The sequence below is a fragment of the Mustela erminea genome, chromosome 14, assembly GCF_009829155.1.
Source record: "Mustela erminea isolate mMusErm1 chromosome 14, mMusErm1.Pri, whole genome shotgun sequence".
NCBI lineage: Eukaryota > Metazoa > Chordata > Mammalia > Carnivora > Mustelidae > Mustela > Mustela erminea.
In genome coordinates this window covers 37,072,843-37,097,136 of record NC_045627.1, presented here as the reverse complement: position 1 = coordinate 37,097,136, position 24,294 = coordinate 37,072,843, and the positions used below count along the sequence as shown (strand labels likewise).

General features: G+C 43.8%; 1 protein-coding gene across 6 annotated transcripts in view; it reads right to left on the bottom strand.

The window, feature by feature from the left end:
• Window positions 1-24,294, bottom strand: part of SGPL1 (sphingosine-1-phosphate lyase 1) — a 67,939-nt gene that overhangs the window by 21,767 nt on the left and 21,878 nt on the right. For all 6 annotated transcript variants that reach the window (XM_032312042.1, XM_032312043.1, XM_032312045.1 and 3 more), the window contains 3 exons: window positions 9,602-9,767; window positions 3,562-3,629; window positions 324-471 (listed from right to left, as the gene is read on the bottom strand). In XM_032312042.1, coding sequence (XP_032167933.1) covers window positions 324-471; window positions 3,562-3,629; window positions 9,602-9,767 — 382 coding nt within the window. The remainder of the gene's footprint in view (window positions 1-323; window positions 472-3,561; window positions 3,630-9,601; window positions 9,768-24,294) is intronic.

Here is a 24,294-nt window from a genome sequence, read left to right as displayed (position 1 = left end):
TTTGTGCAGATTTCACAATTTCTGTAATGAATCTGCATTTTATTTTTATTACTTATATATTCTCTCTTTCGAAACAAACTATGTTTTATTCAGGCTCACAAAAGGAAATGGGACCAAGTTCCAGTTCGACTGTCTCTAAGATTTGTCTGCTTTATGGATGAAGGATGAATTTAAGCATAATTTTTATAATAAGAAATTCAGCCTCTGAGACACAATGAACATGTAAGTTCCAGGGATAAAGCATTCTTCACCTACGACATTAAACGAGGACCAAACCGGCCACACTGGGAAAGCAAGCAGCGTGCGTTTGACCAGAATCATACCCATAGAGCTGTACTCCTTGAGCTTCTCCAGGACTGCAGCCGCGCTCAGACCTTGCGAGGGCAGAGCTCTTACATACTCTTTGTCCACTTTCAGGAATGACATGTTCTTGCTTATATCATCCTTGGTCTTGTTCACCTTCTCTTGGATCTCCAAAGGGAAGAAAGGCAAAGTTTAAAAGGATATAGAAAAATACAGGCCAGGGAGCAGAAGAACCAGTTATGACTCCGAGTCAACCACTCTGGGCTGGGCGCCACACGGGTGCGACAGAACAGGGATGGTATTTTTTTTCAATAGATACGGGGAGGTGCTGGCTGCTCAGCTCTTTGCTGGCATGTGAGATAGGCTCTTAGGAGTCTGAAAAGTCAACTTTCTTTCTGAAAGTCAAAAATGCATTCAGTTTCCCTCCCCCACCCCCTTCCTCTGGGATGCCCGACATGAGCCCTGCTTTACTGGGTTTGCTCGAGCCAGTGCCGGCACCTGTGAGCATGGTATCTGGACCATATCCGGTCCTGGCAGCAGCCAGTGTGTGAAGAAACAAAGGTGGAGCCACGAACGGCAGCCAGAAAATAGGCCACGTGCAGAAGGGATGCTGGTGCCTGTGCCAGTGATGGGCTCCATCACCAGACACACACGGAGCACACCCAGAACACGGAGGCCCTGTGCAACTCCCCACACGTGTGCACAAGACCGCTGGGGGCAAGGGGAGAGCGCACTCCCATCTCCTCGGGCTGTCTGCTGCCTGTACTCCCTGAGGTTTCGGTGCTAGGGGAGTGGCGGTCCTTTCCGTGTGGCTCATCAGCTACGGCTGTTTCTCCTTGGCCCTCATCCTCACCGCAAAAGCCCGTGCTTTCCCTTCCCCGTTGCCCAACAACCCCTGTGGGCCCAGGAGACACAGCGACCAGAACACACTAACTAGGCAGTACAAGTGAGAACAACTTCTGTTCTCACGGCACTTCCCTGTAGCAGCAGACACAGAGAGTGAAAGTCAGGTGGTGGAAAGTGCTGGGGGAGGACAGAGCAGAGTTTTAAAAACACACCAAGCCAGCAGGGGCTGATATCTGTACTAAGGGACCACTGAGGGTCAGGCCTGAAAGAGCGGCTGCAGGCCACGATCTGTGAGCATTACAGCAAGACCATTTCAGCGACCTGTTTGTGAATGTCCGAGGCCCAAGATCTGACCCCAAATGTTGCAACTTTCCCATCTCTAGCTGTAGAGGATTAGAATAGGAGAGGTGCCTCCTAGATGCGGCCCCCAGCGAAACCGCAGGGAAAGCCGAGCCTGGGAACCAAGCCCACCAGGCTAGCAGGCAGGCAGCAGCAGGCAGCGGAGGCCACGCCCAGGGTAGCGGGGAGACATGTGATGGGCATGAAAGCATTTTTAAAGTTGTACATGGACTGTACTGCCTAAATGGCAAGCACGCAGCAGGACCAAGCCATGGGACTAGGTAGACTAGTCTGCTGCTGTAATAAAACAGGCCTAGACTGCTGCTGTAATAAAACAGAAGAGACACGAAACGATGATGATCATATTAGAAAGCACAGCATATACCTTTCCCCCAGTGCCTGCCTCAGAGCCTCAATCATATTCTAATTTCCTCACTGCATTTATTTCAAAATGAAATTCTTGTGTATTTGTTCATGTATCTATTTTCTGCTTTTCCCAGGAAAATCGCACAGATTGGGGACTTAGTCCCCAGCACCCAGAGCAGAACCTGATGCTGAGCACGGGCCTGCAAACCATCAGCTGAGTTAAGTGAATGTAGCGAAATGAAGGAGACAGGGACACATCATGCACACTCGCTCAAAACAAAGAACTATCTCTGAGCCTCAAAATCTGCTTCTAAAAAATGAAAGGTGTCTGCTTAGTTTCTAAGTGCCTTCCAATTCTGTTATTTTATAAATTTAAGAACGGGTTTTGGAACCCTAGCATTTATTTGTCCCAAAATCTGAAACTGAAGGAGAAATGTATGAAGAAAAAGCAAAAAAATACAGGGAATGGAAAGGGGAAATGCTAGTATCCTTTGAAATCCAGTCCACTCTCTACGGTCGCCCTCTCTCTATCCTTTAAGTCTAGAACGACTCAAGAAAATTTCATTTTAGGGCTTAAGATGATTTAGGGTCAAATAAAAGCCCATCTATTCCCATTCCCCTTTTCTACCCCAATGACTATTTCCGCTTCCCTGTCAGGAAGTGAACCTGAAAATAAATACATGGTTACTGGAGAGTTAGTTAGCGCAGGGGTCTGAATGGATTTTGGTAGAAAGGCTAAAGGTGACTGACATCTCTTCTGATTTGGCCAGGAAAGGGGAAAAGGGAAAGGGAACTGAAAGCCAAAAGTGAAAGAGGGACAGGCAGGGCACATAGGGAGACGAAGACATCAGAGGCCGTGCGCCTTCCTTAGGGCTCACATGGGGCCTGCCCTATTTATCTTCTATGATAAAGAGCCGGTGGGAAGGGTACAGAGGTAACAGTCTCATTCTCAGCATGGGTGAGGGGACAGAGGACACAGAGAAGAGAACATACTGTGCTACAGACAGGTACAAAGAACAAGAGAACAGAGCTCTCTAAGTTCAAGACCTGGGACCCACAGACCACAGCTGGGATCTAGCCCCTGGCTATTCAGGGAAACACAGCCAGGTTCATCCCTTTACCTACCCATGGCCCTGTGCTGCTTTCCTGCTCCAGGGGCAGATGTGAACAGTTCTGACAGATATGGTATGGCCTGCAAAGCCTAGAATGTTTCCTATCTGGTCCTTCATGGAGAAAGTCTGTCAACCCTGCCCTAACCATGGAAGTACCTGACCCAGACACACATCTCAGGTTAGCACAGCCAAACACTGCTCAAAAGCATCATGCCACTTTGGTCAGCTTTCCTAATTGTAAATTCTGTCTCAACAGGTGTCACCTGTCTCCTTTGGTCAAATAGGTTGGAGAGAGGGTTCAGCTGGGTTTCTTAATCTTGGCACTTCAGACATTCTGAGCCAGGTAATTGTCTGCTGGGCCCCACAGGATTTTAGCAGCACCCCTGGCTGTGTTCCACTGAGAGCCAACAGCATCCCACTCCAGTTGTGACAACCAAAGGCATCCTCAAACATTGTCAGATGTTCCCCGGTGGGTAGGGGAACAAAAATCATCCCTCGCCCTGGGGAATTCACACTAGGTTCAGTAAACAGAAAGAAGACGTCATGATCATGGGGGTGGTGGGAGGGCAGAGAGACCTACACAGATTCCACTTACCTTGCGACCGATAATAGGCATCTTCCTGACAAGCTTAAAACATCTCTTTTTGAACCTTGACCACAAACCTAAAAGAAACAGAGGGTTCCGTTACCCGAATAAATTCCCAAGGATAAGGTATGAACTCCTCAATGGGCCTCCTGCAACCTCACCCACCTACTGATCGTAAAGGTATTCTCTCTGTTTTAAAAAACCGTTAAATTTAAACTGCCAAAAGTAATGTATTTACACGGTTCAAATTTTTTAAAAACTGGGGTACCTGGGTGGCCCAGTCAAATTAAGCATCTGACACCTGGTTTCGGCTCCAGTCACCATCTTAAGCTGCTGGGATCAAGTCCGGAGTTGGACTCCACACTGAGCACAGCGTCTGCTTCAGATTCTCTCCCCCTCCTCCTCTGCTTCTCCCCCTGCTCATGTGTACATGTGCAGTCTCCTTCTGTTTTTTCTCTCTCAAATATGTAATAAATAAAGTCTTTAAAAATTTTTTTTTAAATAAATACACACAGAGTTAAAAGTTTCTCTCTTGGGCACTTGGCTGGCTCAATCATTTAACAGCTGCCTTCGGCTCAGGTCATGATCCCAGGGTCCTGGGATTGAGCCCCACATCGAGCTCTCTGCTCCACAGAAAGCCTGTGTCTCTCCCACTCCCCCTGTTGTGTTCCCTCTCTTGCTGTGTCTCTATCAAATAAATAAATACAATCTTTAAAAAAAAAAAAAGTTTTTCTCTCATTGATTCCCCAGATTTTCATCCTACCCTCAGGTAAACACTACTACTCTTCACTTCTAGAATAGCCATCTAGAATTTCTTTATGCTTATACAAGCAATAATAAAGATAAAATCTTATTTGCCCCACCTTTTAAACAAAAGGTAGCATACGATAGCACTATACTAGACCTTGATACTCTATTTAGGCATATTCTCTTAAAGCTCAGTGCTTCCTCATTCATCTGTATTTTTTTTTTTTAAGATTTTATGTATTTGAGGGGCGCCTGGGGGGCTCAGTGGGTTAAAGCCTCTGCCTTTGGCTCAGGTCATGATCCCAGGGTCCTGGGATCGAGCCCTGTATCAGGATCTCTGCTGAGGAGGGAGCCTGCTTCCTCCTCTCTCTCTCTGCCTGCCTCTCCACCTACTTGTGATCTCTGTCAAAAAAATAAAATCTTAAAAAAAAAAAAGATTTTATTTATTTGAGAGACAGAGAGAGCACAAGAGGGGGAAGGACAGAGGGGGAGAGAGAGAAACAGACTTGCCGTTGAGCAGGAAGCCAGACATGGGACTCGATTCCAGGACCCTGTGGTCATGACCTGACCAGAAGGCAGACATTTAACCGACTGAGCCACCCAGGCACCCTAGCATTCACCTTTTTAGCTCTAAAGTAATCCATGATATGGATGTATCATAACTAATTTAACCAGCCCCTTCCTGAGGACACTTGGGTTATTTCTAGTACTTCCTATTATCAACAACAGTGGAACAATAACCCTGCAGCAGGTACCACACACCTGACAGTGTGCCTACAGCATGAATTCCCAGTTCTGTTCCTAACAGAACACTAGGTCAAATGACATACGTATTGCAGAGCTGCTGACCTTCCCGAAGTTCCAGATGCCCAACACAATATGTATGTATCATAACTAATTTAACCAGCCCCTTCCTGAGGACACTTGGGTTATTTCTAGTACTTCCTATTATCAACAACAGTGGAATAATAACCTTGCAGCAGGTACCGCACACCTGACAGCGTGCCTACAGCATGAATTCCCAGGAACAGAACACTAGGTCAAATGACATACGTATTGCAGAGCTGCTGACCTTCCCAAAGTTCCAGATGCCCAACACCTCTCTTTCCTCCATGAACACAAATGACCAAGCCTTGCTTTTCTTCAGGATCTATGCTCTAGTCTCTCTTCAACACACCCCCTGACAACTTTTCAACACTTACAGACTTAAACAGGCCTTCAGTATCACGGACACCAATCAGACTCCCTTCTGTCAGGCAGTACACAGGACAAATACGGAATTCTGATTCTATCCACTGCAAGAATTATAAATACATGGCATCCAAAGAGGCCATCGTAACTTTTAATAAATTCACACTCAATATAGGAGGCACCTAAGGATCAAGCATTAATAATTTGCTTAAGGCCACAGGTCACAACAGTGACACAGCAGGCATTTAACTGAAGTATTAATTTTCCTAGCCCTAGAACCCCAGGACTCTATGCTGCTTCAAACACAGAACAGAAATTCTCAGTTATCCCGAATGAGTCCATGAGGAATCTAGACCTAGCTTCTGTGCAGGCAGGAAATGAATGTGACCTTTTACTACATTTCTAGGAGATGGAGACACTCCAACTTCCCTAGCCAGTGGAGCACTCTCCAACAAGCATGGACTGTCTGTGCCTCCTGGGTACTGATTACACGACGCCCTGCATCTTTACTGCTTGTTTTTATGTGCGCTATAACCCTGCCTTTCCCCCTTGCCCACAGTGCCTACCACCAGTGTCAACACTCCATAACATCTGGGACAAAATCAGGGAACTGAGACAGAGAATGAATAAGAAGACAAAGGGACTGAAATCACTTGTTTGTAGGTTACTTTTTTGTTTAAATTTTGGAGTATTTCCTCTCGGGCCTATGTTCTACATACAGCTGCGATCTTACGGTATGTACAACCCCGTGTCCTCTTGTCACAGCCTTTTCTACATTAAAGATTCTTCCTAAACAGAGTTTTTAAAATATTACCATAATAGGCCATCAAATGAGTATGACTTAGCATTGGATATCTAAGATGCTTATTATCTGACCATTTCTAACAATGTTGAAGTTGTAAAGATTCGTAACAACTTCCTTATTTAGTAGATGAGGTAATTAACTAATGAGGAAGAAAGAGGTCAAAAACTCAGTAAATGGGAGTCACTTGTCCAGTAGTAGTCATGTGGCTAGGTGAAGGAGGCGAGAATAGACGGGAGTGTGTGCCAGCTGTGAGATTAAACAGGACAGGTAAAAAGAAGAGAATACAAGATCAGAGACAGAGAAATTAGAAATAAAGAGATCATGTGATCATAACATAAAAAGATGATCTCAGAAGTCCCCAGAAGTACATAAAGAAAAGTAATTATAGTGTTTATTGTAGTGTTTTAAGGTAATAAAATAGGAAATGCAGTGTAAGGACACCAAAGCATGGCTCTTTACAGGTGACAAATTCCTTTCACACAAACAAGGCCTCCTCAATACTGACATTACCCTATGAGTAAGTAAGGCGGGTGACACTTGGGCCCATTTTACTATGAGGAAACAGGCTAAGAGAGCTTAAGGGCATTGCTCAAGGCGCCACAGTCAGAAACGGGCAGAGTGTATCACCTCCTCCTGCCACATAACTCTGATTTCTGTTCATGAACTATGGACAATCCCACAGTTAAATCAACGTCAAAGAATAATGATATGCGCTGATATCGCAGAGCAGAATTAGGGACGAGATAACACGCCTGAGAGCAGCTGACCCCTACCAACGCTCTCACTCCCATCCTCTTGACACTTCTAGTTCTTATCTGCCCCAGTGTCCATCCTATGTTCCAGAATTATCCTCTCCTCTTAGACGTGTATTCAGAGTTTGAAAATCAGCAAAATTTATCACTAGTCTAGACTTTAAGACTCTTCTGGGGCAATGGGCTGAAAATAACTCAATCGTTCAGTGATAAGGACAATGCCTCTCCACGAGCAAGGTACTGAAAAAATGGCAATGCCGCCAAGGTTATCCCCAATCTCTAGAGGGAAGGCATTTTGATCAGTGTCTAAAATTCAAGTTAGAAGTTACAAAATAAAAAGTGTAGGGTGTGTATATGTGTTAAACTATAGGAAATTGCTGATATTCAAAAATGCTGACCTGGGGTGCCTGGGTAGCTCAGTGGGTTAAGCCTCTGCCTTTGGCTCGGGTCATGATCCCAGGGTCCTGGGATCGAGCCCCGCATCGGACTCTCTGCTTGGCAGGGAGCCTGCTTCCCTTCCTCTCTCTCTCTCTGCCCGCCTCTCTGTCTGCTTGTGAACTCTCTCTGTCAAATAAATAAATAACATAAAAAAAAAAAATGCTGACCTATTGAAACAACATTTTTTATGTCTGGTTCAACTGGATTCAGATACAGAGAAAAGATACCTGTGTGTACACAGTGGTTGGCTCTAGGTAGCAAGATTTTCATTTAGTTCTTATGGATTATTAGCATTGCCTAATTTTCTGCGATGAACCTGTACTACTTTTATAATAAGAAAAAAATGTATTTAAAAGGACTTAAATAGCTCGGAGTTGGGCTTACGAAGATTTCCATGGCACATACCATCAATACACTGCTACGGGTAATTTTCTCACGGAATGCATGGAGGCCAGTATATTCTGTTTGGAACAAGGCAGGTATGTAAGTACCAGGGTCTAAGGTGGCTGTGGGCAAAATGCACACAGGCACCGTGGCCTGCAGAACTAAAAACAGAAGTCAATATCTAAAGCAAACACTAATCATAGTGAAGAAATATAAACTCAAGATCTGTAACCTTACGTTGGTTTTAATAAATGCACCACCTTAAAAGGAAAGGTACACAGACTGATGGCCAGCAGGAGCTGGGGGGAGAGGGTCACAGGGAGTTATCATATAGTGGGTACAGGGTGTCAGTGTGGGATGCTGAGAAAGTTCTAGAGATGGACAGTAGGGATGGCTGTGCAAAAATGAGAATGTACTTAAAAATGGATAAAAGAATAAATGTTATGTACAAATACTTTATCACAATAAAAAAAAAAGGAAGAAAAGTCTATTTATTGCTACTCCTTAGAGTCCTCTGGAATAAGTTACTTCACCTGGAAGGACAAGATGGAGCAGAAACTGAGGACAGGGTTTTTACAGCCAGAATGGACTAAAATGTAGACAGGGCAAGCAGGTCTCATTTCCACCTTCATTAAGCACAATGTTTACTGCACCTTAACAGTAACTGTTACTAGAATGGCTCAGTGGCTATCTGCAGGGTAAACAGGTAAAAAAGAAACTGGCTTTTAAGTTAACTTTCCTGGGGGAGAGAAGAAAAGCAGGAAAAGTATAGTTTAAGAGCCCCTTCAAACAGATGTTATTAGAAAAGCAAACAGTCATGGACATTTTAAACAAATGAGATATGACACGCAATTCTCTTCAGTGGTGTTGTTTTTTCATCCCAAGGAAATTAACTCAGGCACTCTACTAAGGATGGGGAAGGGGTGCAGAGGAGAGGTCTAAAACACCCAGCGCCACTCCTATTTTACTTGTTAAGCACAACCTGCAGGAGGAAACAATTCACAAGGAGGGAACAGGCAACCAGGCTGGGAAGGATGGAGGACTTACAAACCCATAACTAATAGACTTCTCATCTTCCTCTGCACTCCCTGAGAAGTGGCCTCCTCTTCCCCATGTCAGTTTGGCTCCCTGAGTAGTAGTGCACTACCCTGCTGCCTGGAAGTTCGAAGTACACTGTCCCCTGACATCCGTGTTTAACTCCAAGAGGACAGGGACCCTGTATGACTTGTGCAGACAACCCCAGAGCTCAGTACAGTGCCTGGCACACAGCGCATACTCGTAGGGTCACTGCAGGAGTGCTGTTTCAATTTCCCATAATCTATACTGAAAAGATGGCCTAAAATGAACGCAATAAATTCCTGCTTGGGGAACTCCAGGGTATGCAATTATGTTCTAGGCAAGAAACTAAAAATGAGAAAGTTAATTTAAGCCATGCTCTGAGATACCTGCGGATCCTTACAGTAACTACTTTCTTGGGAGTTTTTGGCAAACTTCAAATCCAGAAGGATCAACAAGAGCAGTAACAGACACATGAGAGTAGCTATTATAACTTTACGTATGGACTCCTACTATAGCTTCATGGTCAGAAGATAATGTCCCACTCCCGTTTAAATAGATTTAAAAAACCAGAACCAAATCAGAAGGCAAGAAATTCATCCAATCCATCAGCCATGAGTTCTAAGGCCGGTGAGACTCCACTGTACCTTTCCAGGAGAGGGGGAGGTGTACTTACTTTCTGGCTGGAAGACAAAATCGTAGGCCCAGACTACGAGCAGGGTGCACAGGACACTCCAGGCAATGAGCTGCCAGGGCTCATACTTGGTGCAATGTCCGTTTACATAATTCTTGGCCTTTGTGCAATACACTTCCAAAATCTCAAAGTAGGGCTCAAAAGCCTTCTAGAAATACAATAAGAAGAAAAAAAAAGAAACATGACATTCAGAAAGAGAAAGTCTGTTCTTCATCTGTTCCTCAGCTCTCATTTTTCAAGGGCAAGGCCATTCAGGATCTGGCCCCACCCCAGTAATAATCTTATCTTCCTCCACCGTCCTCCAGGCTTCTGCTCCAGGCGCTCCAGGGTACACTGCCCTCACGAGTCAGGTGGACTTTGACAAGGTATTTGATTCTCAGCCTGGTCTATAAAACAGAAGGTTCTGCGGGATCATCATCTCCGTCTTGAAGCTTCACTGTGACTACAGTATCCATCGTCCCACTCTCCTAGCTCCCCGGAGCCCATCTTCCCCTCCTGCTCTGCTTTATTTGGATCTTTCCCATCCTCTAACCCAGAGGTCAGCAGATTACTTCTGAAGAGGCCAGAGAGGAAAAGTCTCAGGCATCCCAGGCTGGCTGGTCTCTGTCACAAGGACTCGGCTCTGCTGCTGTGGCAGCAGCCCCTGATAGCACCCCAGACAACGGGAAGCCAATGACCATGGCCGTGTTCCAACAAGTTCATTACAGATGCTCAAATCTGCATTCCACAGAATTGCCCGTATCACCAAATACTCTTTTTATAAAAACCATTTTCACAATGTAAAATATCATGCTTAGCTCTTGGGCTGTACAGAAAGAGGCAGCAGATGCTTCCAATCTCCATTCTCACATCCAGCTTAGCTAACACACTCTTAGAGCAGAGACAGAAGCTTACGGCTACGTGTGTCCCTCGCAACAGCCAGCATGAGCAGGAATAAAGTCCTCTGCCCTGATCAGTTACCAGACCCTCACGAGAATGAATCTCTCCCGCTCAAATCTCCTCAAGTCTCCCCTTGTGCCGCCCCACAGAGCCTAGCTCCAGGTGGCCTGCACTTGGCCTACTCCTCTGTTTTTATCTTCCTCACTGTGCTTGAGGCCTGAGTCCTTCAACGCCCATCAGATATATGTGTCATCTCCCCAAGCCCCAAAACTGGTTCATCTGACAAGTTTGTTCCTCACTGGCTTATTCCATGTTTACTAAGCATCCCCAGTGCTGGAGCCTTAAGATAAACACCACAAGTTTTTGCCCTCACTGAGCTTACAGTCTAATGGGAAAGGGGGGTGTGTGTGTACGCGTGTGTGTGCGTGTGTGTGCCTACACAGGCATACACATGAAAACATACACTGGCAGACATATACATGTAAACTCTTCAGGATAAAAAGTATTTAAGGGGGCGCCTGGGTGGCTTAGTCAGTTAAGCATCTGCCTTCAGCTCAGGTCATGATCCCAGGGTCCTGGGATCAAGCCCCACATCCAGGTCCCTTGCTCAGGGGAGACCATGTTTCTCCCTCTCCCTCTGCCTGCCCCGCCCCCACCCCATGCTCGCAGGCGCGCTCTCTCTCTCTCTCTCCCCTAAAGAAAAGAAATATTTTTTTAAAGTACTGAAGTAAAGTGCTAAAAGAGACCACTAAGAAAAAAGGCCTGTCCAACTCTACCTAACAGGAGACAGGGAAGATGATATTAGAAGGGTAAAAGAACTACCAAGGAAAATTCTCTTGGCAGAAAAGTTAAAAGAAAAAAAAAGTCATAACCAGGAAGAGAAGAGGAACTGCAAATGCATAAAGAAAGTCTAGGAACAGCAAAAAAGTTCTGCATAGTGCGAGCAGCGTTGAGGACAGGGAGCTACGTGTGTCATCAGCACTAGGCCCCCAGCACACAGCAAGTGCTCCACAAACACTTGGAGGGTAGCCGGCGGCGACCCAGCACGCGTGTCAACACGTCAGTCGCAGAAGAGAGGCTCGCAGAAGTAAACTAGGTCCAGATTAAAAATGGTCTTAAAAAAAAAACATGGAGAGTGGAAATATAATTTGATAGGAACTTTTTATAAAGCAATTTGTTAGTATCTATTGATGTTTTCAATGTACATTCATTTTGACCCATATATTCCACTTTTTGGTATCTACTTGCTTTTCATTGTGCACAGAGACAGGTTCAAGGATAGTCATTTCAGGCTTCTCTGTAACAGTGAAATATAAATACCACAAATGTCCATGCGAAACAATCTATAATACATACCTAATGTATTCATACTATGCAGCATCTGAAAGAAAAATCTAAATGAACTACTTAGAAAAATTTCTAGAACATAATGTTGAGTGTAAAAAAAAAAAAAATGCAGAAACACAAGAGCAAACAAAAGGTTGTTAATCAGGAGAGTACTTTTTTTTTTTTTTAAAGATAACTTGATGGGAGATGAAGGAGAGGACAGAGTTCAGAAACACAAATCCCAGTTAAGAGGACTGCTGAAACAGTTCAGGGGAGAAACAAACTAGGTTTGACCTTAAGCAGTATGACACTGGGGCTGAAAAGCAGCACAGATTAAAAACCCCTTTTGGAGGTGGCACAAACAGGGTTTGCTAACTTCAGATACAGGAAGTATGGAGTGGGAAGAGTACACGTAATTCCAAATGTTCAAGTTTAAGTCTGAGAGAGCAGGTGAGTGGTGTCAGCACTAAGCCCAGCAGACTAGAAGAGAAAGGGAAACTGAAGAAGGTAAAGGAGATTTTGCGATAAAGATAATGATACTGGTTTGAGTTATGTTCCTGTTGGATATCTACCTGCAGTGTTCTAGTAGGAGCATGAAAGCCGAGGAGGACAGGCACTCAACAAATGTTTATTGAAAACATTTCTATCCTTAGCAATTAGGCTGCAGTGTAAGGTCATTAACATCGGGCAAGTGCTAGGTTCCCTAGAGGGCCAGCCATGGAAACCCAGCTGATCTGCAACCCCCCTCATAGTTCTTGGCCACTCCCCAGAGTCCACTGTTGCTATCAACAGCCTCAATCCTGCCCAGCAGTGACAGTGTCGGTCAGGACCTGGGGAAGACCAGAAGAGCCTACCCATCAGCAGAGGTGTGTCCTTATTTCCATCATTATGAAGAAATCTTCTAGTGTTAAGGCTAGGACGAAACCAAATGGTTAAATAGTATATATGGGGTATCTGTTTGGCTCAGTCAGCAGAGCATGCGACTCTGATCTCAGGGTCATGAGTTCAAACCCGACACTGGGCATGGAGACTACTTTAAATAATAATAAATACATGAAATGAATAATGTATACAAATGGAATGACAGAAGAAATAATCATGCAAATCATCTTCTCCTGTGATCCTAGTTCCTAATTTACCCAGAAAATAGAGCTTACCTAGGTCAAAAGGTGCCTGTAGATATCAATTTTTCACAGCACATAACAAAAAGTAATATAACTAGTATCAGGGAGAGAGCAAAGAATCAGCAAATGTAATCTGTGTTAAGTTTTACAAAGCCTATTAAGATATGAACGCATTCCTTTCTAACATTTATAAAATTACATTTCAGTGAGAACGTATTTTCTTGGTAATTGCTCTAAGAGGATAATGGGAGTCCTTAAATTCCAAGTCCTTAAATATATCTCCTTAGAAAGAGATCTGTTTCTATATTCTCCTTCTCCAAAGACAGAATGCTGCTGGCCTTGGAAAGGTCCTAGTAAGCTGTCTGGTAGACAACTAGATGGTCACAGAAATCAAGTCCTAGCCTCAGCCCAAGGTCCTGCTGGTTACCACAAACAACCTAGGTTCCATCCCCAGTGAATAAACACCTCCTGGCACTAAGAGCTCATGGCTTTATAGGGCTCTGGGGCTAATGCACACCATCTCCTTGGAAAAAAGGATGAGGCAGCTCCTTGGGGCCTTGCATGTGGCACAAGCCTCAGGCCGGGGCCTGATGCAACACGGCAGCCCTAGAGAAGCATACAATCCCAATGCTGAAGGGAACCCTAGAGATCAAGGCCACATTTGCAAGTGCACAAACAGAGGCCCCGCGGTGAGACAGCCATGCTAAGCCTAGCCACAGAGGCTGTGTCCAAGCCCGGGCCGCCAGCTCAGGGATCAGGGTTCTTTCCTGTTCTTCATTCTAAGTGTCCATAAGCAGATGGTCACTTAACACGTTACCATCCAGTGCCATCCCACGAACTTCCTTCTCACAAGTTGTGTTTTTGGCAGAACCTACCCTGGATATATGTACAGTTCAGAGCAAACTAAAATGGTAGAAGTAGGTCATGACTACAGATATAAACACACTTAGAAACAGCACAAGAACATAATATCATTACAATTACTACTTCCCACCATGTCTTCCTGTTTACAGAAGTACATTTTTGGGGGTCAATATACACCTGCATATGTGTTAATAGTCAATATTTGGGCTTTTATTTCAACCTAATCCACACATTTGTCTCTGGAAACAAAAGAACCACAAGTGGACATCTGTGAAGGCCACTGGCTTGTCGTGCCCTCCAGGTAAGTTCTTCACCAATATGTGCCTCTGCCCTTCACCTAGAGGAAGGGACATAGGATAACAGTCACACAAGAAAGAAATTGTGTCTGTGTAGATGTGCATCTGTGTGTGTGGGGGGGGGTACATGTGGGCATGTACCTCCAACCCTGAACAGAGCAATTTTGGTAAAATTTCTACAAGGAAAGCATTCCTTCCTCTGCAGTTTGTTATCAGATTGGGAATGTATTCCCCTGGAGAAAACCAAAATAAAACACTTTGCTCACTAGCATATTTAAAATGATGACAAAGAATACCGTAAATCTTATTAAAATAGAAAGATAAAATATAAAGATTCAAAAGGGTAACTACTTTAAGGAGCTACTGTCAAAGATGAATAAACTAACTGGCTCTTCTCTTCTTAATTCTTTCCAATTTCCCATCTAATGATTAAGTTTTAGCTGATGCCTACAAACCACCAAAATAGTACTCTATAATCCTAATCATTATCAGACAAAAGGCGGCAGCTAGGATTTATGGGAACTTAGTGGCCCTCTTAGTCCCAATCATACTGTACTCTTCCAACCCCCAAATCACTTCAAAGGAGCAAGACACTTTCATATAAAAGTAACACAATAGTGAAAGTCTACAAATTCTGTAAATTTGGGACATGTGCCTTTTTATTTTTTTTATTTTTATTTTTTTGAGAGAGAAAGGAGGAGATGGGAAGGGGCAGAGGGAGACAGAGAGAGAGAGAGACTCTCGAGCAGGCTCCATGCCAAGCTTGGAGCCCAACATGGGCCTCAATCCCATAATCCTGAGATCATGACTTGAGCCAAAATCAAGAGTCAAGATGCTTAATCGACTGAGCCACCCAGGTGCCCCTGCATGTTAATTTTTAGACCACAGGACTTCATACTTTTCCTTTTTTTTTTTTTTTAAGATTTTATTTATTTATTTGGGGGGGTGCACGAGCAGGGGGAAGGGCAAAGGGAGAGGGAGAGCAGACTCCCTGCTGAGCAGGGAACCTGATGCGGGGCTCCATCCTGAGCTAAAGGCTGAGGCTTAGCTGACTGAGCTGCCCAGGCACCACCAGATCCACACTTTTCCATTCCAGACCTGCAAAGTGTATTTTACAACCACCTAGCACACAGCAACAGAATGGTAGGAAACCAAAACAAAGGTTTCCAAAATAAAATCTAACATCTGTTACTTGTGCTGCACGTACATTTTTTTCTCTTCTTTCTTCGTTCTCTTTTTTAAATGTTCAAACCACTAACTTGATTCTGCATCCCTCTGAATGGATCACAGCCTTCAGGTTTAAAAGCAGGGCCTTACTGTGAGTCTTCTCCTGGCTTCTCCGAATAGAGAATACACTTGTGTAACACAGAAGTGGGAGTTAACTGGAGGTATGTTACACTCTCCACATTCTCAGTGGTTTTTGCTCTTAAGATTTATTCTCTTCACGTTTGTGAGTCCGGCATTATGACGTCATGAGCTAATGGTCAGTTGAAGAGATGCTGAATCCTTCCATCACAGGTTCCTCCCCTACTGGTCCCAGCCCACAGCTACTCCCAGCGACCGCTCACTCTTTCAGTTCCCACATCCCTCCAGGAGAGAAGACTCCACAGGCAAACTTCCCTCAGCGGCACTACCCACACCCTTCCCCCAAAAAACCCTCTTTGAGAACTAGAACTGCACTTGGCCAACAGCCAATTAGGCAGTGATATTTCTTGCCCAGTGATTTTGACCAATGCATACTAGAAGAAACACTCTAAGAATGGATAGGACTGAAAGAGAAAATCCATCTGGCAGACAGCGCTTCCTTCCTCGGAGCTACTACAAATAACAACAATCCTCTCTCCATCATCTTGCAGGGCGAACCATCTGTACCGGCTTTGTTCAACAGCTTGGGCATCTCAGCTCGGGCGGCTCCCTGCGCTGCCTCCCACACTTTACGAGAAGATCTCAGGGCTACGCTGCCTGCACTACACACATGTCTACTGCTCTCCACTTTTTCCGCCACAGGACAATTAGTGTCTGAGCACCTACTATCCCCACAGCGTTATCTTATAGGGATCAGAGATCACCAGTTTGTTTTCACTTGTAACTTTCTCTTCCCTTCAAATCTCCGAGACTAGATGAACCCCTGATCACAGAGGGACTAGATTGAAGATGGGGAAGGCCCCAGGGGCCATGATAAACACGCACAGGAAAAGGTGAAGCACTTAAAAGCATTAACTCATTTGTAAAGAATACCCAGTGATATTTATATAACTTAAATTTTTAACCAGGTTTCACATTACTTTATGTGTACTTTATAGCCTCATGAGGTTCTCAGATTAAGAATGAATATTTCAGGGCACCCGGGTGGCTCAGTTGGTTAAGCGACTGCCTTTGGCTCAGGTCGTGATCCTGGAGTCCCAGGATCAAGTCCTACATCGGACTCCCTGCTTGGCAGGAAGTCTGCTTTTCCCTCTGACCCTCTCCCTTCTCATACTCTCTTTCTCCCTCTCTCTCTCTCAAATAAAGAAATAAAGTCTTTAAAAAAAAAAAAAAAATGAATGTTTCACAGGCGCCAGGGTGGCTCAGTCAGTTAGACATCTGCCTTCGGCATGGGTCATGATCCCGGGGTCCTGTGATCGAGCCCCCCATTAGGCTCCCTGCTCAGCTGGAAGTCTGCTTCTCCCTCAGCCCCCCCTCAACTTGTGCGCTCTTGCAATCTCTCACTCTCTAATAAATAAATAAAAAAGAATAAATGATTTGAGAAAAAAAAGAATAAACGGTTTCACTTCATAGGTGGCAAAAAGTGAAATCAAGATAGGGTAAGTTTGCTCTATAGCAAGTAATAAGGAGCAAAGTGAGAACTAAAACACGGAGTTAGGGCTCCACGACACCATATGTAACTAAACATTAACTGGAGGAATCAGACCTGAAAGAAGAGAACTCAAGGAAACCAAAATGCTGTGAGGCTAAGCAGAGGAACCAGCAAGTTATTCCAACATATGTTCTGCTTCCTGACCCTCCCACATCAAAGAAAATCAGGCTAAACATCAGAGAAAAACATTCCCACTGTCAGAATGATTGACTCTACTAATAATTTCTGACAGAGACATGGATTTCTCGCCAAAGAAAATGTAGCAATTTTGCTCAGTTGATTATTACCCAGCACAAAGTCTGCGAAGGTTTTTTGGGTCAAAGCTAAAGTGCCCACGAACTAGTTTCCCTAGTTTTCTTCGGTTCCCATCACAGCTTGGGCCCCTCCAAATGCTTGCTCATCCAAATGAGGGCTGCCGGCCACGACGAAGACCCGGGTTCAAGTTTAAGTCTGTCACTTGCAGGAGGGAAAATTCAGAACAGTGATTCCTATCAATATCACTGCAGGGTCACTCTGAAACTGGGATTCTGGGAAAGTTGCTTTGCTACAAAAGCTTCACCTCCCTATCCCAGCACGGTGACTGCTCTGCATTTCCGTGTGCCTCAGCTCGGGTTATTTCTCAAGAGTCAATCAGCACCAAGCAGCATGAGCCAATTGCACTGTGAGTTAACGCGTCCCAGAGGCAGAGCTGTCAGCCCTGGTGGGGGAGAACGACCAAGTAACTGTTTCCAGACCTGACCTCTCTACGGCACCAAGTGCTGATAAGAATACAAACAACAGAGAAGGCATAATTTTTATATCTCCTATAACACCTTCAACACGGCGGAAACACGAGATCTATTGGTTCAACTAAAGTGAAATAATTCTAATACTGCATCCACTAGGACTGCTCTGTACGGTCCTAGGGAAGATCCTGTCTCGCCTCTCCCACACCTCTCCTGGTGGCAGAGGCTCAAACCCGAGGAGGACAAGGGCACGTATCTGTAACCAGCCGGCACACACCAGCACCATTCAGATGAACTCACAACGCACCTCACGTCATTGGCCGCCGGAGGCAGCAGGGAGTTTCAAGACTAGCACAGGGCCGTTCTCCACCCCTCAGAGATGAACACACTGAGGCCGAAGCTCACATGACTTCCCCATCCCCTGCTGTGGTAAAAGAAAAATGACTGAGACTCAGTCGCCACACTTTGTGGCTATCCATCTTTCAGATGACTGTTTAACATCGCCAAGTGTTCCTGGAAGTTTCAGTGAGGGCCCGGCCACATCGTGCACAAGACCACACACTGCTCCCTGCTTTTATCCTTAAGCCAAATACTAATGGGAATCAAAATCTCCCACCCTGCAACGCTGCAGACAAAAAGCACTGGTTTTCTTTTTCCCTCCACTTTCTTTATACCCGATACAACTACACACCTCACCACTCTATAGTTTTTCCCCAAGAGCCAGAAATCCGAACTTTAAAGCAGGAATGGGCTGCTGAGGAAAAGAAGACCTGTCTTACCGAGTTCACCCTCTCTGCCTTAATGTCTCAAGATCAGAGGGTATTTAAAGCCTGGGACTCAGGTCAAGGAGTAGAGCTAAGACACAGAAGACACCAAAGAGTTAATGTAGTCATTCTTATACACTTCTGCCCTAAAAACACAGAAAACAAAGCAAATTAAATCTGGTTCCCTTTCATATCATATTCCACAGAACTTCAAAGTGCAAAGTAAACAGGTAAGAAAACACTATTGTTTTTGGAACCTTAAAAGGCATTAAAGTTTATCAGCAAAACCAGATCACAAGCCCAAAGGAAAAACTCCCTTGGGTCATTAAAGAAGTAAGAACTGAGCAACAAAACCAAACAGTCATCTGACTGCATTACAGAACTTTTTGAAGGGACTGAATCATCATTTCTTAGGTGGTAAAGAACAAACCATATACTTCTTCCAAAATTCCACCACATGTGTGGAGGTCATCGCAACGAGCTTAACGGTCCATGTTTGCCCTGCCAGCCACGCCTCAAGAGCCAGAGGTACAGCTGTACTGCTCCATACCACTTAACACGTCTAACTGCTCTGCACTTAGCACTGGAGAAGCACTGGAGAATTCAGACAAGCCCCTGACCATCACTGAGACATAATCCTGGCCTCAGAAAGGGGACAGACGTGCAGCGCTAGAAGTGTACTCATGGAAGACCAAAGCTTCTGAGCTCATAAACGGTGATGACAGCCCTAAACACTGCCAAACGGGTGTGTAAATTCTGCATTTATTTACTTGTGTTGGGGGTAAAGACACTGAGTGAAGACTGATGCAAATTCTGTCACTGAAGACTTGGAGCCCTTCTCTTCTGTGATGCATCAGAAAGGCACCCATGCAAGCTTCAACCAGGAGAAAGCTAACATGCAGGAAACCAAGTTCAGTAAGCCGGGGCACAGGCTGAGGGATGCTGAGGTAAGAGCCTTGCTGAAAACATTCTCACCCAAACGCAAGGAGGGAAGATGGTGGTAGTGGGGGGAGGTCTGTTCAAACTTGACAGCTACGAACTTCCAGAGCCTTTTACAGTAGTAGCTAAATGACTGCACGTACATATAAGCTACCTTTCAAAGTACAAAAGGAGTTCACTATCCTCTGGTCAATTAATGGGAACTCCTTGGATTACAAATAAGGAGCAGCAGAAATAATCCCGTATTCTTCACACATTAAGGGGAAGTCTTGACTTCCCTGCAAATATCCCAGCTGGGGAAGGAGTCACATGGCCTCTCCCTTACCATCCTTATTTACTGATAGGATTTCTACCTTTGTCACTGAGCTCAGATGCTTACCTTTTCCATATTATAGTTCAGAAATCTCCATTTCCACCATCATGCTGCTATGAGAGACAAGAAACATTGAATCTGTGCTGGGAAGCTTAACCTAAGTTAAGCCACAAAGGCTCCTTCTCTGGAGATTCCTAACGTGTAACCTTATTCAAAAGCACAAATCAAAGACCTGTCCCTGGGTCTCTAACCAGCCATCAGGGAATATAAACACCCATTGGAAAATCTGCTTTCAAAACCTAGTCACAAAGAAGCTACTTTTTAAAAAGTGAAGAAAGGTCCAAGTTTAATAGTAACACTGGGAAAAGTTTCTGACTTTTTTGATAACCTGTTGAAAGTGCAGAAGAAGATGTGTGCTTCCAATGGAAAATTATACATTATCTAGGACCTCCCTTAGGTTACCTGATTTTGACTGTAAGGAAGTTATTGTACAACCCTTTAAGTTGTATGTAATTACAGCAATTTAAACTATTCTTTATCTATAAACATGTAAAATCTGCCAGGTCTGGTAATGGTTCACGTGACTTCCCTCTTCACTAGGGAAGAAACCAGTTTGGGTGCTCTTTACATATTCATTTTAATATGCGTGACCTATAAATGTGTTTGTTCTTTAGACCTTTCCTTGAAACAATTATAACATCTTCCAGGTTTCCTCATTATAAGCAAAATAAAAATTTTAATGTGTGTTTGTTTTATATTTGTATCAGTGTCATGATTTTACCTTTTTTTGAAAATTATCTTTCAACAAAGGCTAAAACCCATAGGTCCCCAAACACCCCCCACCGAAAAAATATCTGGGAACATGAAACCTGTAAATAATTACAAAGGGTTCGGAACATCCTGAAGGCCAGTCATTGGGGTCTATATTCCCCAGGTTAATAAACCCCTCTTCAAAATGAATCACAGCAATAGCTTTAATATGACAAAGTATCCTATTATATGTAGAGTAAACCCAACTCCCCTATGTTGCCTGGAGGTAAGAACTATTATCCATTACTGAAAATTGGGAAAAGCCTTATGATTATAACAAAATGGAATGAAATTCTGATCCAAGCTACACAATATGGATAAACCTTCAAAACATCATGCTAAGTGAACAAAACTATTTAATCACAAAAGACCAGACACTACAGGATTCCATTTATATAAAGTGTTCTGAGTAAGAAAATCTACAGACAAAAAGCAGTTTGGGGGTCACCTAGGGCTGGGGGACTGGGAGGACATAAGGAAGTGACTGCAGAGATAAGGGGTCTCCTCTGAAAATGTTCTGAAATTGTGGTAATAGTTGCACAACTTTGTGAACACAGTGAAAAGCAATGAACTGGGTGCTTTAAAAAAAGAAACAAAAAAAGGCATTATGACCCAGCAGTTCCATTTACTCTCACCACTGTTCTCTCAGCTAAGACCAACCACCTAAGATTCACAGGCTTTCTTTAAAAAACAAAACAAAGCAAAAAAAAAAAAAATGCCTAAAGGCCTTTCTGAAAAAAAGTTGTGGTATGGGCCAAAAACAGCAGAAACTCTGCAGTTCCAGAAACAGAGAGCAAAGCTTTGGACTCCAAATGAAAGCAATCCTGAGTATCTGAAGATAACTCAGAAATCTGTAGAGCAATTATGTATAAACTAGACAAAGCAGGTCATTATTGCCTAAAGGTATGTATTTTTTAAGAGTCCATAAACAGAACTACAAACTGCTAAAAGAATGAAATAAAAAAACAAACAAACAAACAAACAAAAAACACTTTCTCCCCTGGCAGCTCATAAACCAGTGCTCCAGCCACTACCAAGGATACGAAGAAAGGACAGCCGGTTCTGGGTGCTGTTCTGAGCCGACACTCATCACCACTCCTGGAGACTCACTGACGTGTCCTACAGAGAGCTGCGGTGCCCTGGAAAGTCTGCACTGGTGGGCAGAGGCTTCTACTCTACTAATGTGAGCTCTGGGCGACCTCTGGCATATGACTGAGCCTCTATGCAGCTGGATTTTGCTGATCTGCAAAAACAGATGCCATTGTTGTCATTCAACAAAAAGTTCACAAGACAAACAGACACCTCAAGTAGCTACTCACAGGGTGGCTGTGACTGTTCAGCGCAGTAAGGGGGTAAGAGACTGACTGCAGATAATGAACACTTACTAAATATTTGATGAACCTGAATCTCTGATGATAAACGCTTTCCTTTCCTGCTCAGTGAGCAGCAAGGCAAACTGAGCTCTGCCATGTTCCCAGCGAAGTCCCACAGGCAGAGCTGGGAGAGGCTCTAAGTGGTTTGCTTCCCCTGCCTACGTTGTACTAGCTTAAGTACTATCTTACAGATGCCGATATTTAATAAGACAGAGGTAAGTCAACTCTCAGCCTCCAACTATCTAACTCAATCAGAAGGTTGCAAGCGCCCTCTCACCTACAAAACAGGATTATATTGGTTACCTACTCCTGTTTACAGATCACAAGCCTGATTTCAGGCATGGGGATAGATTGCTGTTTGATTACTACTGTTATGACTCTTGGGAAAGCACTTGAAATCACAAGTTTATCAAAAAGGGCTGGGTAGCTTATTCCTAGGCCTTTGTCCACCCTGGCTGCAATGCAGCTAGACAGGGAGCAGGTCCCTGGAGGCATTCTTGTTTTTGGTCTCTAGAGTCCTTCCTACTAGAGTATGAAAACAGAATTTTCTATTTGCCTCAATTGTTTCAGCACCAGTAAGACTAGAACTCACGGTGGTTTTAAAAGAGAATACATCAGTCCTCTCTGCCAAAATGCATTTCAAAGGAATACATTTAAATGCTTTCAGAAAAGCCTCCAGGAAAAAAAAAGAAAGGTCTCCCCAGGACGGAGCACAAAGTGTAAATATACTACAACAGCTGCTTCTCAACAGAGAACCCAGGTTGCTCTCTTTCCATCAAATGTTTATTAATAGTTAGAGACCAGATAAATAAGAACACAGTAGGCTTTTACTCTCTGGGGAAATTACAGAAAAGGAAGGACATTTCACACTTTAAAAGTGCCTACCCTACTTCAGGACAGAGTTCTCAATGCTGTCTTCCTACATCTAATGTGCAGGTAACAGAAATCTAAGATTCGCTGCCCAAAAGCTAAAAGCACAAGTTACACATTAAGAAAATCCTGTGGGAGTACAAATTGGTACAACCACTTGGGAAACCCATCTGGCAGCAGGCCTCATGACCTGGCAATGCTATGTTTACCCAAAGACATATTCAAGAATGTAGCAGTGTCACTGAAAACAGCCAACAACTAGAAACACAAATGTTCACCAACTATAGAAGGAATAAACTGCAGTATTTTTTTTAAACTGCGGCATTTTATACATGTAAAACCACACAGCTATGATTTTTAAAACTATTGCTACATAAGAGCACGGCTGCATCTCGCAGATTCGGCAAAAAGGACACTCGAAATAAAACATACTGTATGTCTCCATTTATGAGGTTCAAAAATCAGCAAAACAAAGCCGAAGTGAGAAGGATAACCCTGGTGGGTCCAAATGGGAGGGAAGGAAGAACTTGCTGGGAGGCTGGACATTCTTAGTATCTAGGCAGTGAGCACAGTGTAACCACATGCAAATGTTACTGAGCTGTATAATTAAGATTCCTGCCTCTACTGTATGCAAGTTCCTCCTCAAAAAAGAAAACTACCTTTTTTTTTCTTAAATTCAAAAGTGATTTATCCACTGTCAGTGATAACAGGCCATATAAACAGCAGTATACCAGAAAAACGAACCAGGATAAAGACTGTTCTGCAGTTCCTGCCTATACAACCGGCAAGACACTCATTCGATTTCATCAAGCATTTACGGTTTCCCCATTTCAGGACAAGAAGCACATGCAGCTGTATTATATCAAGTCAAAACGCACTATTAGGTTAAAAGCGCAACTTACTAGGTAAGATGTGATCATTTTAAATCCACATGCACCTAGTAACAAAATCTCAAAATACAACAAAATCTACTACAACTACAAGGAGAAATAAATAATTGAGAAAGTGTTTAAGATGGGAAGAGGCACCCCACAAAACACTCCATATACAAAGAGAAGGACACTTACCCTCAGGAGTAATCAGGGAAATGCATATGGGAATCAATTAGATTTTACCCTCCCAGAATGGCAAAAAGTATAAAAAGCTTTTAAGTACCAAGTTTGTCAAACTGCACAGAAACAAAAACTCTCATACACTGTTGCTAGGAGTATAAACTGCATCCACTTCTACAAAGTTTGGCATTATCAAGTGAAGGTACAATGCAGCCATTCTACTCCCAGGAGGAAATCCCAGAAAAACTTTGTCATATACAAGGAAGTTCACTACGGTAATGTTCAAAAGAGCCCCAAACTGGAAACCACCTAAGTACCCACCATCATGCACTGGATAAACTGTGGTAGTCATACAGTGAGGCGCTGGGCAACAATGAAAATGAATGAACGAGAAACTCCAATAACTACATGTAACAACATAGATGAGTCTCACAAATACTGAGCAACATAAGGAAATCACCAAAAGATACATATACACAGATT